Here is a 24,064-nt window from a genome sequence, read left to right on the forward strand (position 1 = left end):
AGTGGGTAAGGTTGGTTCAGTGGGTTGTGTAGGCTTCCTGGTGGAGGGGACTGGTGCCTGTGTTCTGGTGGGTGAGGCTGGATCTTGTCTTTCTGGTGGACAGGACCATATCTGGTGGTGAGTTTTAGGGTGTCTGTGAACTTATGATTTTAGGCAGCCTCTCTGCTAATGGGTGTGGTTGTGTTCCTGTCTTGCTAGTTGTTTGGCATGGGGTATCCAGCACTGGAGCTTGCTGGTCATTGAGTGGAGCTGGGTCTTAGCATTGAGACAGAGATCTCTGGGAGAGCTCTCGCCGATTGATATTACGTGGGGCCGGAAGGTCTCTGGTGGTCCAGTGTCCTGAGCTCAGCTCTCCCACCTCAGATGCTCAGGCCTGACATCCAGCCAGAGCACCAAGACCCTGTCAGCCACACGGTTCAGAAGAAAAGGGAGGAAAAATGAAAGAAAGAAAGAAAAAAAAAGTTATTAAAATAAAAAATAAGAATAATGTTATTAAAATAAAAATTTTTTTTAAGTAATTAAAAAAAAGAACAGAGCGACCAAACCAATAAACAAATCCACCAATGATAACAAGCACTAAAAACTATACTAAGATAAACATAAAAATCAGAATCTAGTCAGTCCCATACAGCAAACCCCATGTCTACAGTTGCTCCCAAAGTCCACCTCCTCAATTTGGGATAATCGTTGCCTATTCAGGTATTCCACAGATGCAGGGTACATCAAGTTGATTGTGGAGATTTAACCCGCTGCTCCTGAGGCTGCTGGGAGAGATTTCCCTTTCTCTTCTTCGTTCGCACAGCTCCTGGGGTTCAGCTTTCGATTTGGCCGCTCCTCTGCATGTAGGTTGCCCTCTGGCATCTGTTCTTTGCCCAGACAGGAGGGAATTAAAGGAGCAGCTGACTCACTGGCTCTGGCTCACTCAGGCCTTGGGGAGGGAGGGGTACAGAATGCGGGGCGAGCCTGCAGCAGCAGAGGTCAGCGTGACTTTGCACCAGCCTGAGGTGCGCCGTGTGTTTTCCCAGGGAAGTTGTCCCTGGATCCCGGGACCCTGGCAGTGGCGGGCTGCAAAGCCTCCCAGGAGAGGAGGTGTGGATAGTGACCTGTGCTTGCACACAGGATTCTTGGCGGCTACAGCAGCAGCCTTAGCGTTTCATGCCAGTCTCTGGTGTCCACGCTGATAGCCGCGGCTCACGCCCGTCTCTGAAGCTCATTTAGGCGGTGCTATGAATCCCCTCTCCTCGCACACCTTGAAACAATGGTCTCTTGCCTCTTGCACAGGCCAGACTTTTTCCCGGACTCCCTCATATTTTAGGGATCATGCTTTTGATTTCAAGTCTAAGACCTCTTTGTCTAGCCTGAGATCCCAAAGATTTTCTCCTATTTTTTTTTCTAAAAGTTTTATAGTTTTATGTTTTATATTTAGGTCTGTGATCCATTTGGAGTTACTTTTTGTATAAAATATGAGACTTTGGTCAAGGTTATTATTATTATTTTTTGACCTGTGGATGTTCAGCTGCTCCAATATCATTTGTTGAAAGGGCTATCCTTCCTCCAATAAATTGCTTTTGCCTTCTGTCAAAATCTCTTGGGCATTTTGGGTTCCTATTTTGTTCCATTGATCTATATGTATCTTTCCATAGTCATAATTACAGTAGTTATAGAATAAATCTTAAAATTGTCTAGACTGAGTTCTTTCACTTTATTCTTCTTTTCCAAAAATTGTTTTTATCCTAGTTTCTTTACCTTTTGATATAAATTCTAGAATAATCTTGTCTATATGTACAGACACTTGCTGGCATTTGATAAGAATTGCATTAAACCTGTACATTAATTTGGGGAGAATTGACATTTTTACTATGTTGAGTCTTCCAATCTATGAACATGGTATATTTATTTAAATCTTATTTGAGTTCTTTCATTAGCATTGTGTAGTTTGTTTTCAGCACACAAGGCCTGTGTAGGTTTTGTTAAATTTATACCTATATATTATTGTTGGTGGTTTAAGGATCATCTCGTAAGATGTATTGGCCTCAAGCATAGATAAAACTGTGAGCAAAGTTGAAAAGACCAGAGATAGGGATGTACATTTTAAATACTTTCTAAGGAGGTGTAGGTGTGTTCTGGTGTCTGTTACAATGATCTTCAACACCCACATGTATACATAGGGTCATCAGAGTCTGAAACGTTGGCATTCAAATTATTCAGCTGATTCTCTCCATACAACCATATGATTCTAAGTTGTTCCCATGTAGATTTTTCTACAGAGATTTTTCTGCAGGTCAAGGTTATTGAAATATCCAGCCCACATCTCTACTTGTGTCCATCAGTTAATAAATTGGCCTTCTGGTTACTCATCTTTCTCTGTCATCTTGGCTAATGATAACCTGCCTGTTGATCCATTTGTGATGACAAAAATTAAATTCCCAACGAGGACTGAGTTCATGGACATGATCAGTTACTCAGTGTAAATGTGAACCTTCCTGAGGATCCCCAAATGTGCCCCATACCCTTCAATCTATAAAAGTATTAAAACTATAAATTGAAATTATAAAGTTGCATAAACACACAAAAATAGAAGATATCAAATGTTTTTCATTGGGCTATTGATAATTGAGTTGGTTCAATATAATATAATCACATTAGGTTGATGTCTTCCTCTTACCTCTTGACTACTTCCTCTTACTTTAATTTAAAAAGTATCTGGGGAAAAGAAGTGATTGTGGTCAGGAATTCCTGGATGTTTATTCTTTATTTGCCAAGAATGTACTGAAATATATGAAAATTGCATGTTCTTTTTACTGTTTAGAACTGACTAAATTTATAAACCATCATTGAAATGTTTTTCTTCTCAGTTTTCAGAAGAAAATGCAAACAAAATGAAGAAAATATATGGGGAATTCTGTAGCCACCACAAGGAGGCTGTTAGCCTCTTTAAAGAACTCCAGCAGAATAAAAAGTTTCAGAATTTTATTAAGGCAAGTATTTTAAAACTCTGTTACAAAATGGTAAGCCAGCATGAAGTTCATACTTGTTTTTTAGATGATCTAACCAAGTTTCACATCTAGGTACTATTTTTCAGGGAAGAAGGAAGTGATAAGTTTGTGGCAAAGATAGAAAGCCTCTTTTTCTGTGTTAGTAAAATATTTCTCCCGAATCATTTACTTTTGTATTTATACTTGCGAAGCCATGTTCTTCATACTTCTGAGCACCTTTGTAATATCCTGTGAAGCTTTTCATGCCCTGACAAGTTATAAATCAGAAGAACCACAGTAAAAATAAAGAACCCACCCCATCCCCACTGGATTAATTTGAAGCAAGTCTGTGATGCACATCATTTCATATATAACTTGTATCACTGAACAATATATCTTTTAAAAATTACAGTGGCATTATTCCACTTAAATATACAATAATTCTTTAATATCTTCAAACAGCTGGCCAGTAATCAAATTCCCCTCATTAGCTCATGAAATTGGATCAGGATCTGACCAAGGTTTATATATTATCCATGGGGGGTTATGTCTTTTAAATCGCCTTTACATTGAATGCTTCCCATCCCATTTTTTTGGTGTCCTACTTATTTATTGAAGAAATTTGTCCTTTAGAGTTTCATAGATTCTAATTTTTTATCTACCATTTTAAGAATGCTACTGGATTCTCCTCCTTTTTTTTTTTTAAACATACTTGTGTATTGAGAACTTGAAAATAAGGCTTTGAGATATTTAGAAAAAAGTTGCCCAGATTAGAGGAAACTTAAATGCTATGATGAATAATAACAAATGTAGAGGAAAACCTGTCAGAAAAACAAACAGTTAATTGCACACTCATGTTCAAAGTGTAACTTTGATTTCTGAGTATTTTTCAAAACTTCTGCTATTCATGAATCTTAGCACTTATAAGTCTTCAAACCTGCTCATTTTTGGAATTAACTCTAAGTACATCAGTGTAACTTGAAACTTCTTAATCTTGGAGAGTTGGGTTATTGAAATTAATTTCAAAGTATACAACTTAATGACTATATCAAGTTTTAATTAATGATGCAGCATGTTACGTCTGAATAGAATTATACTATTGCAGATTCTTTGTATTATTAAATTCCTACCTAAAAAGAAAATACAGGTAGTGTTTGTGTATATTAAAATTAAAAAATATATACATATATATATATTTTTTTAAGCTCCGAAATAGTAATCTTTTGGCTCGACGCCGAGGAATTCCAGAATGCATTCTGCTGGTCACTCAACGCATCACAAAATACCCTGTCTTGGTGGAAAGGATATTGCAGTACACAAAGGGTGAGTGATGACTTCTGGGATAAACATTTGCCTCTTTCATTAGTTTTAAACATAGCTGAGGTGTTGTAAACAGCTATAAATGCTTGTGGGTGCCTGATTCATAAAGATTTTTCGTTATGGAAAAACTGTGAAGCCTTACGATTTGGATCCATTTTGAAAAGTTATCTTTCATAATGTGACTTGGCCAGTAGTCTGAATCCCTCCAAGCAGCCCAAAGCAAGTAGACTTCCTCATACTTTGACCCTACCCTTCCCATCTGTATTTCCCCCATATCCAGACCTTAATACCTCTTCTTCTTCATCTTCCTATTACCTTCCCAGTAGTGATTTATTAGATTGAGAATGATTTATGAAGGAGCTATTTTTGACCCTGTCAATTCATCAGGTTCAAGGATTAACATCTGGATGTCCTTTAAGAACCTGTTAATGCACATGGCTGGCCCGTAAGCTCCTTGAGGGGTCTAGATTCAATACCTAGTGCAGAATAAGTTATCAATCAATCAATAAATATAACAGTGCAATGAATGGACAGATAAAAGTGCCTGTTCCTCAAGCTAGCTTATTGATCGTGAGTAAATTATTAGGGTGGTAGTGTCTTCTGTTAACAAGGGCTTTGGTTTGGCCTTGCGTAAACTTGCATGGCCGTTGCAGGTACTTGGCTCTGCCGCTCATTAGTTGGGCAAGGTAATGAAATGAGCCTCAGTTCTCTCTGCTACCAAACGAGAATACTAATCTTTATCTTATGGAATTGTTGTGAGGATTAAGTGAGATTGTCTCAGAAAGTGCCCAGTACACAGCCTGGTATAAACAAGGTGCTTGATAAGTGGGAGCTGTTTTTATTATCTTTATTATGACCAACTGCCTTGGAGATCATGAAAGTGGTAATGAGATCTTAAATTCCCACTCTAAAAAGTCAACTTTTAACATCCTTTATTTGGAAGGGGTCTCAGTGAATAGAAACGCATGATTTGGTCTTTCCATTTTTTTTTAGTCACATTAGGATCTAAGTTCAGGCAGGAATGGTAGCATCCATTCCTTATGTCCCATTTGTATTGCTTCCTATAATTTAACATAAAAGAAAATATAAGCACAGTAGAAAGAGAAAAGCCTCATAATTTTGTTCTCAGTTAAAGAATGAAAACAAAATTAAGACTTTTAGTTTATATTATGGTTATATTCTCTTTCTTAAGTTTAATACAATACTCAAAGACTAACATCTGTCGGACTGTGTTAGGCCAGCTAGTGCTCCTCCAAGAATCATCCCATGCCAGATTCCAGGTAGGATGCATGACAGTGATTGCCTACTGTGTGTCGGAAATGAGAAGTGTGACTTCTGGCTCTGCACGCGTAGACGTCATAGTGGCTGAACGAACACTGCCTCCTTAGTTAGGTCAGACTTCTCCAACCTCTGTAGTTGCTGGGAACATTGGTTCATGTGACTCTTTATGGCAGTGCTTTTGGAATTTCATTAGGAGTACCCCTCACCTGGGGATCTCATTTACATGCAGACTCCGATTCAGTAGGTCTGGGGTAGAACCCAAGGTAAGCATTTCTAACAAGACCCCTGGGTGGGGCCAATGCTGCTGCACTTTGAGTTGCAAGTGGTTAAAAGACAGTAATTTATTCCTGAAGGTCAGAAGACTCGGAGCCTTTTCTTGGCCTTACTTTAAGTTACTTTGTAATTCAACTTTGATTTTTACTACTCAACTTTCCTATATTTAAAATATGCTCTTTATAAAGAAGAATCTTTTTTTTTTTCATGGTGGGGAGTGCTGCTTAGGTGGGTGGCAGGTATAGTAAAGTAGTGAAGTAAATGAAGTATATTCTTTTCATGAGCAATGAGAAAATCTTCCTTGTTAATGATTGGTGTCACAATCTATTCCTTGGTTTCCTCACAAAGTCCTCATGTACCTATCTGAGGCATTTAGAGCCTGGAAAGTTTAGACCCTTTGGAGGACTTGTTCTTATTCCATTTCACTGCTATTTCTGTGTGTTTATTTCTGCTGCTCTAGGCTCTTAGAGAATCTTTTATTTTCTCTGTTGTTTTTCTTTCTCCTCTCCTTCTAGCATTTTCTGACCTCCTGAAACTTTCCCTTTCAGTTCCATTCACCTCAATAAACATCAATTCGTTTTTTTTAAATCAGATATAGAAAATAGCTACATTTGGTTTCATCTAGAGCTCCAGGAGGCTGTTGCAGAAACTTCTCCAGCAGTTTTTCTTAAGATAATCTAGAGATAAGAGATATGGCCAGTATTTCAGAGTAGCAGCTGGATTCGATGATTGTCTACTCTGTTGGTGTGAGCGTGGCTGAGTTACCTACTCTGCACAGTGCCTTGGTCCCATTTTTTTTAGGTTGAAAAAATGTTTTAATATATATTAATATATTTATCTTTATGTTAATGCAGTTGTAAGTTATAATTTTATATGTTATTTTTTTAGGGAGAGAGGGATCTAGGAAAGCAAATGAGTCTGAGATCTATTCAAGTCACCCTGCAGCTCCCTTCTGGGAAAGGACTCCAGCTTGGGCTTGTAGCTCAGTTAAGTTCTAAGAAGCTAGGTGTGGGGTTTGCTTAATTACCTGTGTCTGGGAAGGTGGAAGGAAGGCCTAACTTGGGCTATGACACATTCACTGCTCTAGGAAGGAAGGTCAGACCAGTCTCTAGAACTCAGACATCATATTGTCACAGTGTTTCTGCTGAAGCATCTGATATGTAAATCTTCTTAATAATACATTTTAACCATCCTTTTGGGGGGGGTGTGGAGTGATGATAGAATATTTGAAGTTAATCCAATATTTTTGCTCTGGGATTTTTGCTATTTGGATGATGTATTCAACTTTATTTAAAACTAAAGAAAAAGTGTCTTCCTTATTAGCGCTCTGGCTTATTTCATGGTGTCTGTTCTTTCTTTTTCCCATGCAGAGAGCACTGAAGAACAGAAAGACTTATGCAAAGCTCTTTGCTTAATTAAAGACATGATTGCAGCTGTGGATTTAAAAGTCAGCGAATATGAGAAAAAACAAAAATGGCTTGAGATCCTAAATAAGATTGAAAACAAAACATATACCAAGCTTAAAAATGGCCACGTGTTTAGGAAACAGGCACTGATGAGTAAAGAAAGGACCCTGTTATACGATGGCCTTGTTTATTGGAAAACCGCTACGGGTCGTTTCAAAGGTACCATGGCTCTAACAGACCAATTTCTCCCTCATGTTCACGCACATTATTCATTTAACAGAGGACAGATTTTCCAAAGGAAAATGGTTCAGTGATGCAGGCCCACACACAAACCCTAGGTCAGTGGAAAGATCCCTGTAGGATCAAGATGAAAACTTCCATAGGCACAGGTGGACCACGCTACAAACCTTAGGGGGAAGTTTGCTGCCTCAAGCAAAAGGCTTCTTATGTATTGCATGGGTTTTCAAGTTTGCGATGTTTGAATCAAAGGACCTGAGAATTCTGCTAATTGTTGGCATGGAAATATTATTCTGGAAAATGTGCCTACACACTCAGGATCTGTTGTGTGCCAAGCCAGCCAGGAGCTCAGACCATTGAGGGGAAAAATGAGATCTAAACATGATCTTTGGGACTGAATGATATAATGCATAAATATACATAGTAATGCATAAATATACACGTTGACATTGGTGTGCTGTTTGCTATCAGGCATTAACCTGCCTATTAATCTGGTTAGAGTCTAAAATAGTTTATTCTGATCCTTAAGAAATGATTCTGTAGCTAGCACCTTGTCCGAGGCTTTGTCAACACTGGCCACTGGATTTAAAACCCTAGAATGGCCTCTGGAGTTTAAAAATTTTACTGATGCTGAAGTCTCCTCCCAGGGGTTCTGATTTTATTGGTCTGGGGGTGAAGCCCAGGCATAGGGATGCTCAAAGCACCCAGGTGGGTCTGCAGTCAGGGTTAAGCACCACTGGCCCAACCTTCTTGTTTCTGATATGTCTCAGTATCTTCCTTAGGTAAGCAATGAGAGGAAGAGGTGGTTAAATTCCAGGTACTCCAAGGTTGCTACCCACTGAAGGATTATCAAGTTTTGGTAGTGCTTGCAACAAATGACCAAAGGACTTACTGATCAGAAACTTGCAGTGTTGCAACTAAACATGAACCATACTTAGAATATTAACCACAACTAAAATATTAACCGCAGTCTGTAGATCCTATTGCTCCAAGTCATTTGCTCTTTATCTGTTTTGTGGACTGAACAGCTGGGTAACTTTTTGTTAGAATGTTAGTGGTATAGTGAAGGTGGGTTCTTGTGAACAGTATGTAAGGGAGGTGTAGGACCTCAGACTTCCCTCAGATCCAGATGGAACAAAATAGCAGATGAGTATATATAGTAATTCAAGGCAGAAGCTGCCCATGAACATTTTTAATTAAGCACTTTTTTGCCGTAAAGGTAAGGGCTTGCTCTATTCTATTAGAACCTTGTTTTTTATTGAATCTTTTTCTTCCATTTGGAAGGCTACAACATTAAATTTTGCTGGAGATTTAGCTGTACCAACCGTGACACACACAAGCGTGCACTTAAACACAGCTTACCTACTAAGTTATCTATAAAATATATCTTTAGCTATCATAATACAGGCATTTTAATAAAGGTTTTATAGTTAGACTAAAAGTTAGTATTTATTTTTAGTATGTTTATTTAAATTATTTAAACATGAAATTAGAATTTTAATAAAGACATTTGAATTGTGGTTTGCTTCATTAATACTAGAAATATTTTTCCTTTGAAGATATCCTAGCTCTGCTTCTATCTGATGTGCTGCTCTTTTTACAAGAAAAAGACCAGAAGTACATCTTTGCAGCTGTTGTAAGTATATGGCCGTGTGATGAATATTTTAATTGGTTTAATCCCACATCTCCTTGAAAAATGCCTGAAATTCCTAGTGAAATTAAATGGTCATTGGCAAGATCATGCCTGTGGTATAGTCCCATTATTAGTAATTACAGTATTCAGTAGCAAGGATCCAGTTGGGTTTACCAAGCATGATATGCATTGATTTATTGCAACTAGGACTGGTAGTCAGCTGATGCAGCAATTTAACCAGTTGTGAAAATATTGAAGTACTTTGATACTGGTTGGTGAATAGGCACTGCCCTAAACCCCACAAGGGGACCCTCTGCTGTCTGGCTATCTTGGTCTTTCCTCCAGAAACCCCCTCCCCCTGCAGTCCTGACTTCCCAGCACCTCAAATGTTAATGATGGGAATAACGAGTCACTTCTGGCACCTCACTCTCTCTACCCTCATTGGACAGTGCCTGCTGTACCAGTTGCCAACTCCATTCATAACTGTTACGATGCTCCTTCTGCCAGACACGAGAATACCAGATACCATCCTGGTATCTAAAGTGTAAAGACGATTCTTTCTTAATTCTCCCATAATGGCTACTAATAAGGTTGTTCATGTAACACTTACCTTTGTAGTGTGTTACTGTAATCTCATTGCCAGCACAGAGTGAGACTCAGACTAGCAGTAAAACCAGCATTTTATAGCATTTCTTATATAGCATCTTGTCCACAGTGACTTGCTTAAAGATGGAAGAGGTCATGAGTCAACCCCTTGTCAGCATCATGGAGTATCAGGCCCTGTTATAGGAAAGAATCTAAGATGCAGTACCAATGTGGGCGGTATCATGGTGCTTCTCTACAATGTTAGTGTTTATCATCCATTGACTGACAGGATATTTGGGTACCATTAGCAGATATCCTCAATTTCAACTGGTTTTGGCAAATTCATAGCTTAAAGAAGTTTATGTTATGCCGTTCAGAGGAAACAAAGAAGCATCCTGCTCAGTGATGGATGCTGGGGAGGAAGAGGCTGGAGCAGTATCTCAGCTGCCTCTCCATCTTGTCAGGTTGGCCCAGTAGCCTTCTTCACCCTGTTCAGCACATTGCCTCTCATCAACACAGGGATGCCAAGTTGTATAAAGGTCAGAGATTATTTCACAAAGCTACACCAGAGGATAACAAGAGACCTTAAACTAGTTCCATGGCCCTGATCCATTTGAACTGTCTATATTGCATATTTCATGACAACCTACGGATTTGTCGAACAACCTGTCTCTGCTATTATCTTGGATGCTCTGAAGGATCACAGAGAAAATAAGCAGGAAGGTGGGAACATTTTGTTTGCCCTGTGGGATGGTGAGGGCCATGCTGGAAGAGAAAACAAATTCACACCACATTTTTATAAACAAAGGTTTCTTCAAAAACTAAGACCGGAAAGAGAAGCAAATCCTGCTTCTTGGGTGGTATAGGCCCGGTGACCTGCTGATGGATCAAAAATTCGACACAGCAAAAAGACAGCTATCAGACTTCCCTGGTGGTGCAGTGGTTGAGAATCTGCCTGCCAATACAGGGGACACGGGTTCGATCCCTGGTCTGGGAAGATCCCACATGCCACGGAGCAACTAGGCCTGTGGGCCACAACTACTGAGCCTGCGCATCTGGAGCCTGTGCTCTGCAACAAGAGAGGCCACGACAGTGAGAGGCCCGTGCACGGTGAAGAAGAGTGTCCCCTGCTCACCACAACTAGAGAAAGCCCTCGCACAGAAACGAAGACCCAACACAGCCAAAAATAAATAAATAAAAAACTAAATAAATTTTTTTTAAAAAGACAGCTATCTTGTTTTCTAGGACAATGTGCAAATGGATTCAGATCAAGTTGTGATGCTTAACTTAAAATATGACCTGAAATATGAATCTGTTCCTCTTACCTGATCTCTTTTTTTGGGGGGAGGCCTTATATGCCTTTTTTTTTTTGAATTTTTGAATTTTATTTTATTTATTTTTTTATACAGCAGGTTCTTATTAGTTATCCATTTTATACATATTAGTGTATACATGTCAATCCCAGTCTCCCAGTTCATCACACCTGCCCCCCCACCACCACTTTCCCCGCCTTGGTGTCTATACATTTGTTCTCTACATCTGTGTCTCTATTTCTGCCCTGCAAACAGGTTCATCTGTACCATTTTTCTAGGTTCCACATATATGCGTTAATATACGATATTTGTTTTTCTCTTTCTGACTTACTTCACTCTGTATGACAGTCTCTAGATCCATCCACATCTCTACAAATGACCCAATTTCGTTCCTTTTTATGGCTGAGTAATATTCCCTTTTATATATGTACCACATCTTCTTTATCCATTCATCTGTCGATAGGCATTTAGGTTGCTTCCATGACCTGGCTATTGTAAATAGTGCTGCAATGAACATTGGGGTGCATGTGTCTTTTTGAATTATGGTTTTCTCAGGGTATATGCCCAGTAGTGGAATTGCTGTGTCATATGGTAGTTCTATTTTTCGTTTTTTAAGGAACCTCCGTACTGTTCTCCATAGTGGCTGTATCAATTTACATTCCCACCAACAGTTCAAGAGGGTTCCCTTTTCTCCACACCCTTTCCAGCATTTGTTGTTTGTAGATTTTCTGATGATGCCTATTCTAACTGGTGTGAGGTGATGCCTCCTTGTAATTTTGATTTGCATTTCTCTAATAATTAGTGATGTTGAGCAGCTTTTCATGTGCTTCTTGGCCATCTGTATGTCTTCTTTGGAGAAATGTCTATTTAGGTCTTCTGCCCATTTTTTGATTGGGTTGTTTGTTTCTTTAATATTGAGCTGCATGAGCTGTTTATATATTTTGGAGATTAATCCTTTGTCCATTGATTCATTTGCAAATATTTTCTCCCATTCTGAGGGTTGTCTTTTTGTCTTGTTTGTAGTTCCTTTGCTGTGCAAAAGCTTTTAAGTTTCATTAGGTCCCATTTGTTTTTGTTTTTATTTCCATTACTCTAGGGGGTGGATCAGAAAAGATCTTGCTGTGATTTATGTCAAAGAGTGTTCTTCCTATGTTTTCCTCTAAGAGTTTTATAGTATCCGGTCTTACATTTAGGTCTATAATCCGTTTTGAATTTATTTTTGTGTATGGTGTTAGGGGATGTTTTACTTTCATTCTTTTACATGTAGCTGTCCAGTTTTCCCAGCACCACTTATTGAAGAGACTATCTTTTCTCCATTGTACATCCTTGCTTCTTTTGTCATAGAATAGTTGACCATAGGTGTGTGGGTTTACCTCTGGGCTTTCTATCCTGTTCCATTGATGTATATTTCTGTTTTTATGCCAGTACCATATTGTCTTCATTACTGTAGCTTTGAAGTATAATCTGAAGTCAGGAAGTCTGATTCCTCCCGCTCCATTTTTTTCCCTCAAGACTGCTTTGGCTATTTGGGGTCTTTTGTGTCTCCATACAAATTTTAAGATTTTTTGTTCTAGTTCTGTAAAAAATTCCATTAGTAATTTGATAGGGATTTACTGAATCTGTAGATTGCTTTGGGTAGTATAGGCATTTTTACATTATTGATTCTTCCAATCCAAGAACATGGTATATCTCTCCATCTGTTTGTATCACCTTTAATTTCTTTCATCAGTGTCTTGTAGTTGTCTGCATACAGGTCTTTTGTCTCCCTAGGTAGGTTTATTCCTATGTATTTTATTCTTTTTATTGCAGTGGTAAATGGGAGTATTTCCTTAATTTCTCTTTCAGATTTTTCATCATTAGCGTATAGGAATGCAAGAGATTTCTGTGCATTAATTTTGTATGCTGCAACTTTACCAAATTCATTGATTAGCTCTAGTAGTTTTCTGGGGGCATCTCTAGGATTCTCTATGTATAGTACCATGTCATCTGAAAACAGTGACAGTTTTACTTCTTCTTCTCCAATTTGTATTCCTTTTATTTCTTTTTCTTTTCTGATTGCCGTGGCTAGGACTTCCAAAAGTGTTGAATAATAGTGGCGAGGTTGGACATCCTTGTCTTGTTCCTGATCTTAGAGGAAATGCTTTCAGTTTTTCACCATTGAGAATGATGTTTGCTGTGGCCTTTATTATGTTGAGGTAGGTTCCCCTATGCCCACTTTCTGGAGAGTTTTTATCATAAATGGGTGTTGAATTTTGTCAAAAGCTTTTTCTGCATCTATTGAGATGATCATATGGTTTTTATTCTTCAGTTTGTTAATATGGTGTATCACATTGATTGATTTGTGTATATTGAAGAATCCTTGCATCCCTGGGATAAATCCCACTTGATCATGGTGTATGATCCTTTTAATGTGTTGCTGGGTTCTGTTTTCTAGTATTTTGTTGAGGATTTTTGCATCTATATTCATGAGTTATATTGGTCTGTAATTTTCTTTTTTTGTAGTATCTTTGTCTGGTTTTGGTATCAGGGTGATGGTGGCCTCATAGAATGAGTTTGAGAGTGTTCCTTCCTCTGCAATTTTTTGGAAGACTTTGAGAAGGATGGGTGTTAGCTCTTCTCTAAATGTTTGATAGAATTCACCTGTGAAGCCATCTGGTCCTGGACTTTTGTTTGTTGGAAGATTTTTAATCACAGTTTCAATTTCATTACTTGTGATTGGTCTGTTCATATTTTCTGTTTCTTCCTGGTTCAGTCTTGGAAGGTTATACCTTTCTAAGAATTTGTCCATTTCTTCCAGGTTGTCCATTTTATAGGCATAGAGTTGCTTGTAGTAGTCTCTTAGGATGCTTTGTATTTCTGCGGTGTCTGTTGTAACTTCTCCTTTTTCATTTCTAATTTTATTGACTTGAGTCCTCTCCCTCATTTTCTTGATGAGTCTGGCTAATGGTTTATCAACTTTGTTTATCTTGTCAAAGAACCAGCTTTTGGTTTTATTGATCTTTGCTATTGTTTTCTTTGTTTCTATTTCATTTATTTCTGCTCTGATCTTTATGATTTCTTTCCTTCTACTAACTTTGGGTTTTGTTTGTTCTTCTTTCTCTAGTCCCTTTAGGTGTAAGGTTAGATTGTTTATTTGAGATGTTTCTTGTTTCTTGAGGTAGGCTTGTATTGCTATAAACTTCCCTCTTAGAACTGCTTTTGCTGCATCTGATAGGTTTTGGACCATCGTGTTTTCATTGTCATTTGTCTCTAGGTATTTTTTGATTTTCTCTTTGATTTCTTCAGTGATCTCTTGGTTATTTAGTAACGTATTGTTTAGCCTCCATATGTTTGAGGTTTTTACGGGTTTTTTTCCCTGTAATTGATTTCTAATCTCATAGCATTGTGATCAGAAAAGATGCTTGATATGATTTCAATTTTCTTAAATTTACTGAGGCTTGATTTGTGACCCAAGATGTGATCTATCCTGGAGAATATTCCATGTGCACTTGAGAAGAAAGTGTAGTCTGCTGTTTTTGCATGGAATGTCCTATAAATATCAATTAAATCTATCTGGTCTATTGTGTCGCTTAGAGCTTGTGTTTCCTTATTAATTTTCTGTTTGGATGATCTGTCCATTGGTGTAAGTGAGGTGTTAGAGTCCCCCACTATGATTGTGTTAATGTCAATTTCCTCTTTTATAGCTGTTAGCAGTTGCCTTATGTATTGAGGTGCTCCTATGTTGGGTGCATATATATTTATAATTGTTATATCTTATTCTTGGATTGATCCCTTGATCATTATGTAGTGTCCTTCCTTGTCTCTTGTAACATTCTTTATTTTAAACTCTATTTTACCTGAGATTGAGTATTTGCTGATCCAGCTTTCTTTTAATTTCCATTTGCATGGAATATCTTTTTCCATCCCCTCACTTTCAGTCTGTATGTGTCCCTAGGTCTGAAGTGGGTCTTCAGACCCACTGAAGTGTAGACAGCATATATATGGGTCTTATTTTTGTATCCATTCAGTGAGCCTGTGTCTTTTGCTTTGAGCATTTAATCCATTCACGTTTAAGGTATTTATCGATATGTATGTTCCTATTACCATTTTCTTAATTGTTTTGGGTTTGTTTTTGTAGGTCCTTTTCTTCTCTTGTGTTTCCCACTTAGAGAAGTTCCTTTCCCATTTGTTGTAGAGCTGGTTTGGTGGTGCTGAATTCTCTTAGCTTTTGCTTGTCTGTAAAGCTTTTGATTTCTCTGTCAAATCTGAATGAGATCCTTGCCTGGTAGTGTAATCTTGGTTGTAGTTTCTTCCCTTTCATCACTTTAAATATATCATGCCACTCCTTTCTGGCTTGTAGAGTTTCTGCTGAGAAATCAGCTGTTAACCTTATGGGAGTTCCCTTGTATGTTTTTTGTCATTTTTCCCTTGTTGCTTTCAATAATTTTTCTTTGTCTTTAATTTTTGTCAATTTGATTACTCTATGTCTCGGCGTGTTTCTCCTTGGGTTTATCCTGCCTGGGACTCTTTGTACTTTCTGGACTTGGGTGGCTATTTCCTTTCACGTTAGGGAAGTTTCGACTATAATCTCTTCAAATATTTTCTCAGGTCCTTTCTCTCTTCTCCTTCTGGGACCCCTATAATGCGAATGTTGTTGCATTTAATGTTGTCCCAGAGGTCTCAGGCTGTCTTCATTTCTTTTTATTCCTTTTTTCTTTATTCTGTTCTGTGGCAGTGAATTCCTCCTTTCTGTCTTCCAGGTCACTTATCTATTCTTCTGCCTCAGTTATTCTACTATTGATTCCTTCTAGTGTATTTTTCATTTGAGTTATTGTATTGTTCATCTCTGTTTGTTTGTTCTTTAATTCTTCTAGGTCTTTGTTAAACATTTCTTACATCTTCTCGATCTTTGCCTCCATTCTTTTTCTGAGGTACTGTATCATCTTCAATATCATTATTCTGAGTTCTTTTTCTGGAAGGTTGCCTATCTCCACTTCGTTTTGTTGTTTTTCTGGGGTTTTATCTTGTTCCTTCATCTGGTACATAGCCTTCTGCCTTTTCATCTTGTCTATCTTTCTGTGAATGTGGTTTTTGTTCCACAGGCTGCAGGATTGTAGTTCTTCTTGCTTCTGCTGTCTGCTCTCCCCTCTTATCTGATCTCTTGAAGAGTTATTGGTGCCACCCTTAGAGCACATTTGCCATTAAGTGGGACACTAGGAATGCAATCCACCAAATGTCAGAATGGCGGCAGCCACAACTTAGGTCCTCTTTGTATAATGTGTTTGGCTATGGACAGTAGTACGATGGTGCTGATACTGTTTCCTGACGATGTTAGTCTGCCACATAGCTGCCTTCATAAAGGCCAGTCAAGGCCTTGTCAATGTCAGGGAGCAAAAGCGAAAGCATTATTCTGAGAGTCAACGCACAGTACTGTTCAATCCTATGCTTTTTAGGTGCATCGTGTACATTTAGTGGACACAAACCCAGGTATCTTACTTTGTAGTTAACAGCATGAGAGAATGGACGCATTAGCTAGGAGTATACAAATATCTGGATTTCCTAGGACTCGCCATAGTATTTTAGAAAGTTATCGTCGTGCTGGTGACCACAGGTGAGACGCTCTGCTCCTTGTGCTGTTTGAAACTTCTCTTTAGTAAATTCTTAACTTGCTACATGTTGCAGAAGACTTGATGAATTTGAAAATGGCCGAGAAGATAAGCAGCTGAAAGTAGCCAGAGGTTGGAATAGCTTCCTTACAAGAGAATTTTGTTGGTTTTTAAAGAGGACTCTGGAAATGGGAGTAGGACCAGCTCTAAAAATGAGTAGGAAAAAGTACATGTGTTCACTAAATCCTGGAATACTGAATCTAGGAGGACCTCTTGAATATCAAAGAAGGTAGTTTCAAAATGAATGAACAATAAAAAAAAAAGTGAATGTGTAGATGTGCAAGTGCAAGTTCATTATGAAGCGACCTTAAGATCTTGTTATCACAGTGGAATCCTGAATGGAATGGTTCACTAAGAGAATCAGCCACTTTATGGAATCACCAATGGATATGGTGTAACGATGAGGCTGAATGTAGCAGTTCCTTTTCCTCTTTCCCTTGGGCAGAGGTTGTCAACTCCAGTGTCTACAGGGATTATTGGGCAGGAAATGTAAATGAGTAAACTGGACCGGACTCTTGCCATCAAGGAGCTGCTAGAGAGTGGTAGGGACCACAGTGAACTGGTGAATTCATGCCCTGTCTCAAAGAGGGCAGGGATGGCTCAGCTGTCACCTGTGTTTTAAAATGAAGCTATGGGCCCAGGATTGCCAATCTTCTGCTTTCTCCCAAAACCCAGAAATCAAGAGTTTTTAAAAAAGTGAAATGCTCAGTTTTTAAAGGCTGGCAATTATTTTTAAAAATCTTTTGTCAAAGTGCTGTGGCACAAAGAAAAGCTCTCTGCAGGCTGAGTTAGGCCTTTGCATCACTAGTTTTTTTTGTGTGTGTGTGGTACGTGGGCCTCTCACTGTTGTGGCCTCTCCCGTTGCGGAGCACAGGCTCTGGATGCGCAGGCTCAGTGGCCATGGCTCACGGGCCCAGCCGCTCCGCGGCATGTGGGATCTTCCCGGACTGGGGCACGAACCCATGTCCCCTGCATCGGCAGGCGGACTCTCAACCACTGCGCCACCAGGGAAGCCCTACATCACTAGTTTTTAACATCTGTCTCCAAAGTAGACAGGTTACCTCCATTCCTAGAGATTTAATTTGAATTCTTGATCATCTCTAGTGTCCATGTGTGATTAGTATGAACAATCATGGTCATGTCCCTGATGCCTCCTGGTCTGTGGTGGTTTAATTAATGCTACGTTCTACCCACTGACCTATTTTTCATTTTTAAAATATCTGACACCACCACCTCCTCTCCTGCAACACTAAACAACTAGTTCAAATAGTTATATATACATATGTGTGTGTGTGTGTATTCAAGCCTACTCTGCCTCTTTATGTACAGAGGCTACTGACTTTGTAAGCTGAGGAAGTTAAAACTGTGCTTTGCAAGAAGGAAAGCAGATAAGGTCTTAGATAGTAGATCCATATTCGAATAAGGGATGTTAACAGTGCTCAGGGGCTCTCCCTAATTAGAACGGGCAGTGTTCCAAAAGCTCTGCCACAAAGTGGCTTTTACTTCCATGAGCAGAGGCAGTGAGCAGGACTGGGTAGACCAGTGGTCTGTCCCATCATGGGTTGCTTTTTTGTATTTGCTACTCTTAAGAATTGGATGAAGATAGAATGAAGAGGTTCTCTGGTCATACCCTTGCACACAACTTCAGATGTGGTAAAGCTGGGTGATGCTAGGAAAGCCGACATGTCAGCACCAAGGAGTCAGCAGAGAGGGATGGAGCAGTGTGTTCTGGATAAAGGCGTCACTCAGTCCAAGAGTCCAAGAAGCAAAACCACACACTGCAACCAACTCTGTAAACAGTGGTAGAAGCCACAAACCAAAGAAGATTCTTCATATTTAGCCCCCAAACTGTTCATCCTGCCGGCATTCTTTTGGCCATCATTTTCAACCATAGCTACCTACCCCAATTAGTATTATCAGTGTCTTATTCATCTTTGAATCCCCAGTGCTTAGAATGGGACATTGAAGGATCATAGTAAACGTTGATAGAAAAGGTGATTTAATCGTGGCTTCGATGCCAAATTTTAGACTTTGTTCCTATTTCTCTCTGATGGAATTATGCCAAATATAGGTCTACTAACATTTATTGAGTTGCCTACTTTATTCAAAACATTGGGTTAGGCATATGAAGATGGATTAGACCCATTCCTGCCCACCAAGGGCTCACCTGGTTGGTGGGAACAAGAGGCATTTGCAGGTTGCAGTGAGGCTATTGTGCTCAGTACTACAATAGCAGTAGACATTGGTTCTGGGGAATCTGAGGTCTTGCCTCCCCATTCTTTCTTTCTTTCTTTTTTTTAAAATTTATTTATTTATTTTTGGCTGGGTTGGGTCTTTGTTGCTGCACGCGGGCTTTCCCCAGTTGCGGCGAGCGGGAGCTACTCTTCGTTGTGGTGCGTGGGCTTCTCATTGCGGTGGCTTCTCTTGTTGCAGAGTATGGTCTCCAGGTGCCCGGGCTTCAGGAGTTGTGCCTCGCGGGCTCTGGAGTGCAGGCTCAGGAGTTGTGGCAGACGGCCTTAGTTGCTCTGCAGCATGTGGGATCTTCCCGGACCAGGACTCAAAACCTGTGTCCCCTGCATTGGCAGGTGGATTCCTAACCACTGCGCCACCAGGGAAGCCCTAGCCTCCCCAGTCTTACCTTTCATATTTACAGTTTACTCTTTGGTACTTGGGGTTCTGTACCCATCAGCTTGTTCAAACAGTGTTACTGTTAACTGCCAAATCCAGTGGACTCTGTAGGTCTTCCAACCCTCTTAATCTCTTTGTAATATTTGATACACTGTTTCCTATACCATGCCCTTCTAGAAAAATCTCTCCATCCCTGACTACAACAGTTTTGATATTTTTTTCTTACTGCTCTGATTGTTCTGTCTTTTTAAAAGATATCCTTTTAAACCACCCATTCTTAAGGACAAACATTCTCCTGTATCCTCTTTTTCCATCCTCTCTTCAGCATACCCTTTTCATTGGAAATCTTATGAACTTCCACAGCTCTTCTGTGGAAGAGAAAAGGTTGAAGTGAAATAAGATGTGCCTAATACTGTTGCTTTCGTTAGCTACTGTGTTTTGTGAGACCCTTGCTTTAAATAGGACACTGTTTCATCTGCACCTCATCCTATTTTCTGTAGGATCAGAAGCCATCAGTTATTTCCCTTCAGAAGCTCATTGCTAGGGAAGTTGCGAATGAGGAGAGAGGAATGTTTCTGATCAGTGCTTCATCTGCTGGTCCTGAGATGTATGAAATTCATACCAACTCCAAGGAGGAACGGAATACCTGGATGAGGCGGATCCAACAGGCAGTAGAAAGGTAACATTTCCTTCTGTCCATTATTGAGGCAATGCACTTGTTCCATTGGAGAAAATATTCTAACTGTGTCTCCCCTGCATGAAAACTTAGCCTCAACTCCCCGTCCCCTGCCCTGGCCTGCAGTAGCCCCTCATCTGCACCTTTGTTCTCCATGCCTTCCTGCCTGTAACACCCTGTCTCCCTCTGCCTGTGTGAATCCTGCCCATCTTGGTGCCGCTCGTGGCTCACCTCCTTCGTGAAGACCTCTTCAGTTCCACTGGTCTCTTCCTTACCTGAAATTCCTTAACACCTGCTCTCAAAGCATTTATTTGGTGCTTGTCATCTTCAGCCTTGCAGCTATTATCTTTTTTCTGTATATATGTTTGGTTATTAGATTGGAAGCTCCTTGAGGGCAGGGACCATGTCTGTGTTTCTCTTTGTCCCTAATTCTGAAGAATCATTCAATAAACATTTTTAGATTGGTGGATCTAAGTGTGCTACATCAACTTACCCCTCATTACTTGTGCAAAGACAGTTTTTATAAACGGGGGTGTGAGGGTGATCATTCTTAACGGTAACTTGATTAGTTAGATCTTGAATGATGTTGTATAAAATTCCTCCTCCTCCACTGCACCCCACCTAACCTGGCACCCTACCACCATCCCCTCCAGTCTCTCTACCCTCATTAAGAATGGAAGTGCCCAAATGCAGTAGAAAGCAACAATTATGATTTGAGTTGTACCTACTGGTGGCATTGGTATTGTGTGCATGTATGAGTGTATGTTTGTGTATGTGTGTGTTTGTTGGAATATTTGAGTCATCCTAAACTGCTGACTTTGAGAGCTATGTTATATTATGCAAGGTCCATTATATACTCAAGAAAACCAAATCTCTTGGCCAGGGGGCATGATGAATTCTCTTTCTGCTGAATTTTTCTTCTCTGAATAATTCTACTGCCAAGTTCCCATGTCTTTCTAATGAGCCTAAAGATACCTGGATTTGATTTCAGTTGTCTCTCTTGACTATTGTCTTTTAAAGTTGCCCAGAAGAAGAAGGGGGAAGGACAAGTGAGTCTGACGAAGAGAGGCGGAAAGCTGAAGCCAGAGTGGCCAAAATTCAGCAATGTCAAGGTATAGTGCAGGCGCCTCTCGTTCCCGGGTCATGCAGTTCTCCTTGGAGGTTGGGGAAACCGAGGTGTCATGAATGGGAACGTATGACTAAATGATTAATTCTGTGCACTGGAGGCCCACCCCGACCACTCTCAAAAAAATACATACATAAATGCATATATAGATAGATAGATAGATAGATAGATAGATATCAGTCTATCTAGATATTTATACATATATACACTGGCACTAAAGGTGCTCAAATAAAATGACTCCCTCCCTCCTTAGTGATTAAAAATATATTTAAAAAATTCTGCATATAACATAACAGCAATTGTGGACAGTATGGTGTAGATGGGCATTGGACCTGTTGTCTAGTGTTTTGATTTTAGATCTCACACTGTAAGGTCACGGTTGTATGACTTTGGACAAGGAACACAATAGCTCTGGTCCTCAGTTTCCAAATCTGTGAAATAAGGAAATTAGATGAGCTCAGTGATTCTCATCTCTGGCTGGGCCTTAGAATCACTTGGGGAGGTCTTTAAAAATTCTGATGCCTGGGCCTCACCCTCAATCAGTTCACCCAGAATCTGAGGGCAATGGGCTGTAGACATCAGTATTTTAAACTCTCCCTCAGTGATTCTGAGGCAGACTGAAAACCCCTGAATTCGCTTCTGGTTAAGGTCCCTTTAAGCTCTAAGAATTCTGTGACATGTTGAAATTAGAGGAAGATGATGCATGCGAAGGTGGTTAAAGACATTGGATGTTGAGAAACGAAAACATAAACCGGTATGTTTGGTTTTGACCAGGACTGGTTGAAGGCCGAGCAGTTCCAGGCCTTGCATTGTTTTCCCTTGTGGGAAGCGCTCATCTTGGACAGTTCCACCTCAATTTTCATTCCTGACCTTCATGTTTAGTCGTAATAGAAAACAGCCTGAATAAACAAAGATCAGCTTTGCAAGGTTTTCTGGAATTAGGGGAATGGGAAATGAAACGAACATTTATTGAGTACAGCAAATTTACAGAAAAGACAAAGGAAGCTCAGAGATGTTAATCATTTGCTGGAAACTACAGTCATCAAGTAGAATAGTTAGGATTTCAACCTAGGTTTGTCCCACCCAATCAATAACTTGTACTTGACCTGTTCAATGTACTGCTTGCTAACTAGCAACATCTTTATCTTAGAGCTTAGATTTTCATTAGTTGTATTCATGTGATAACTTTCAATGGTAAATACTATTTCTTAGAAATACTCAGTAACCAAGACCAACAAATTTGCACATATTTGGAAGAGAAGCTGCATATCTATGCTGAACTTGGAGAGCTGAGTGGATTTGAGGATGTCCATCTAGAGCCCCACCTCCTCATTAAACCAGACCCTGGAGAGCCTCCCCAGGCAGCCTCATTACTGGCAGCAGCACTGAAAGAAGGTAAGTTGCTTCCAAAAGGATTTGGTTCAGCAAATTCATACAATGTTTATTGGGCAGCTACGACGTGCCATGTGCTACGGTCTTGGTGCTGAGGACACAGCAGAATAAGACAAAATCCTTACTCTCCAGAAACAGAGAGTCCTTACTTATTCCAGAAACAGCAACATATATTAAAAAAAAAATGTCAGTTTGGTTCAAGTGCTATGAAGAAAAATAAGGGTAAGTGGAATAGAGAGTGATAGGGCTGGGAAGTTTCTATTTTTTGATAGGATGACCAGGGAAGGCCTCTTTGATATAGTGATATGTGAGCAGACAAGAAGTAAGTGAGAAAGCCAAGTAGATATCTGGGGAAAGAATGTTCCAGATATAGAGAACAGCAGGTGCAAAGGTCCTGAGGCAGGTGAGTGCCAGCCTTGTTTGAGGAACAGCAAGGAGGACAGTGCTGGTAGAGTGACGTAGGGGTGGAGAGTGGCAGGAGATGAGTCACAGTTACTTAGGACTCAGATTACATGGACTGGATCAAGGTAAGCCCTCAGAACTTCATTCTGAGTGAGATGGGAAAGCAGTACAGAGTTTTGAGTAGAGGAGTGACTTGATTTGTGTTTTAAAAGGAACCCTCTGGGTGCTGTGTGGAGAATAACAAAGTCTAGGGCATAACCGTGGGAGTTGGTGGCTGAAGGAGGGTGGAGGACAAGCTCACTGAAGGGGAAAAAGTTAGGGAGATGATAGGCCAGGGTACTGGAAGGACTGTGTTCACAGAATTGAAATTATAGAGAATTCTGACAAGAGTAGCATTGGGGGAGGTGAGGGAACTTGCACAAGGTGCCATGTCGTTTGAGGAGTCTGTAGATGAATGGCAACCAGGAGGACCAATGAGTGGTGTAATCTGGTGGCATGAACTTCAAGGGAAAAACAGGTTTAGGGAGGAAATGGGGCCAATAGTCTGGAAGTGACAATAGAGACAGAGGGTTTGGGAGATAAAAGAGCCACCACCCAAGAGTGGCAGGGAATGCTGTCATTCAGCACATGGGTTGGTAAATTACAGACCACGGACTAAATGCATCCCACCTCCCACTGCCTGTTTTTTAGCTGTAGTTTTATTGGAACACAGCCACACCCACTTGTTTCATATTGTCTGTGGCTGCATTCTTGCTACAGTGGCAAAGATGAATAGTTGCAACAGAGACTGTACGGCCCACAAAGCCTAAAATATTTACCATCTGCAGAAATGTTTGCAGAAAACATATGCCAGGTTCTGCCTTAGAATCTCAGAACACTACCTGTGGAAGAGAATTTAGAAATGATCAAATCTATTGTATCTATTTCACAGTTGAAGAGACTGAGGTCTTGAGGAGGGTGAAGAGGTTGTTTGAAGTGGAGTCCACTGATGGACTCTCTTACTCATTTCTTCATCAAATATTCATTAAGCATCTGCCTACTGTGTGCACTATTGTTGGTGCCAACTAAGGAAACAGTAATGCTTTCATAAAAACTTCTAGTTGGGGAAGATATACAATACACAAAGAAACCAGGTTATTTCAGAAAGTCACAAGAAAATAAGATGATGGGAT

At 39.8% G+C, this 24,064-nt stretch overlaps 1 protein-coding gene across 3 annotated transcripts in view; it reads left to right on the forward strand.

Moving 5' to 3' along the window:
- The window catches only part of ARHGEF28 (Rho guanine nucleotide exchange factor 28), a 311,840-nt gene that overhangs the window by 246,636 nt on the left and 41,140 nt on the right, over nt 1–24,064 (forward strand). For all 3 annotated transcript variants that reach the window (XM_060093040.1, XM_060093041.1, XM_060093042.1), the window contains 7 exons: nt 2,856–2,978; nt 4,181–4,298; nt 7,220–7,474; nt 9,052–9,128; nt 19,797–19,975; nt 20,993–21,084; nt 22,311–22,493. In XM_060093040.1, the coding sequence (XP_059949023.1) occupies nt 2,856–2,978; nt 4,181–4,298; nt 7,220–7,474; nt 9,052–9,128; nt 19,797–19,975; nt 20,993–21,084; nt 22,311–22,493 (1,027 nt within the window). The remainder of the gene's footprint in view (nt 1–2,855; nt 2,979–4,180; nt 4,299–7,219; nt 7,475–9,051; nt 9,129–19,796; nt 19,976–20,992; nt 21,085–22,310; nt 22,494–24,064) is intronic.

Source organism: Mesoplodon densirostris, chromosome 3 (assembly GCF_025265405.1).
Source record: "Mesoplodon densirostris isolate mMesDen1 chromosome 3, mMesDen1 primary haplotype, whole genome shotgun sequence".
In the NCBI taxonomy this organism is placed as follows: Eukaryota; Metazoa; Chordata; class Mammalia; order Artiodactyla; family Ziphiidae; genus Mesoplodon; species Mesoplodon densirostris.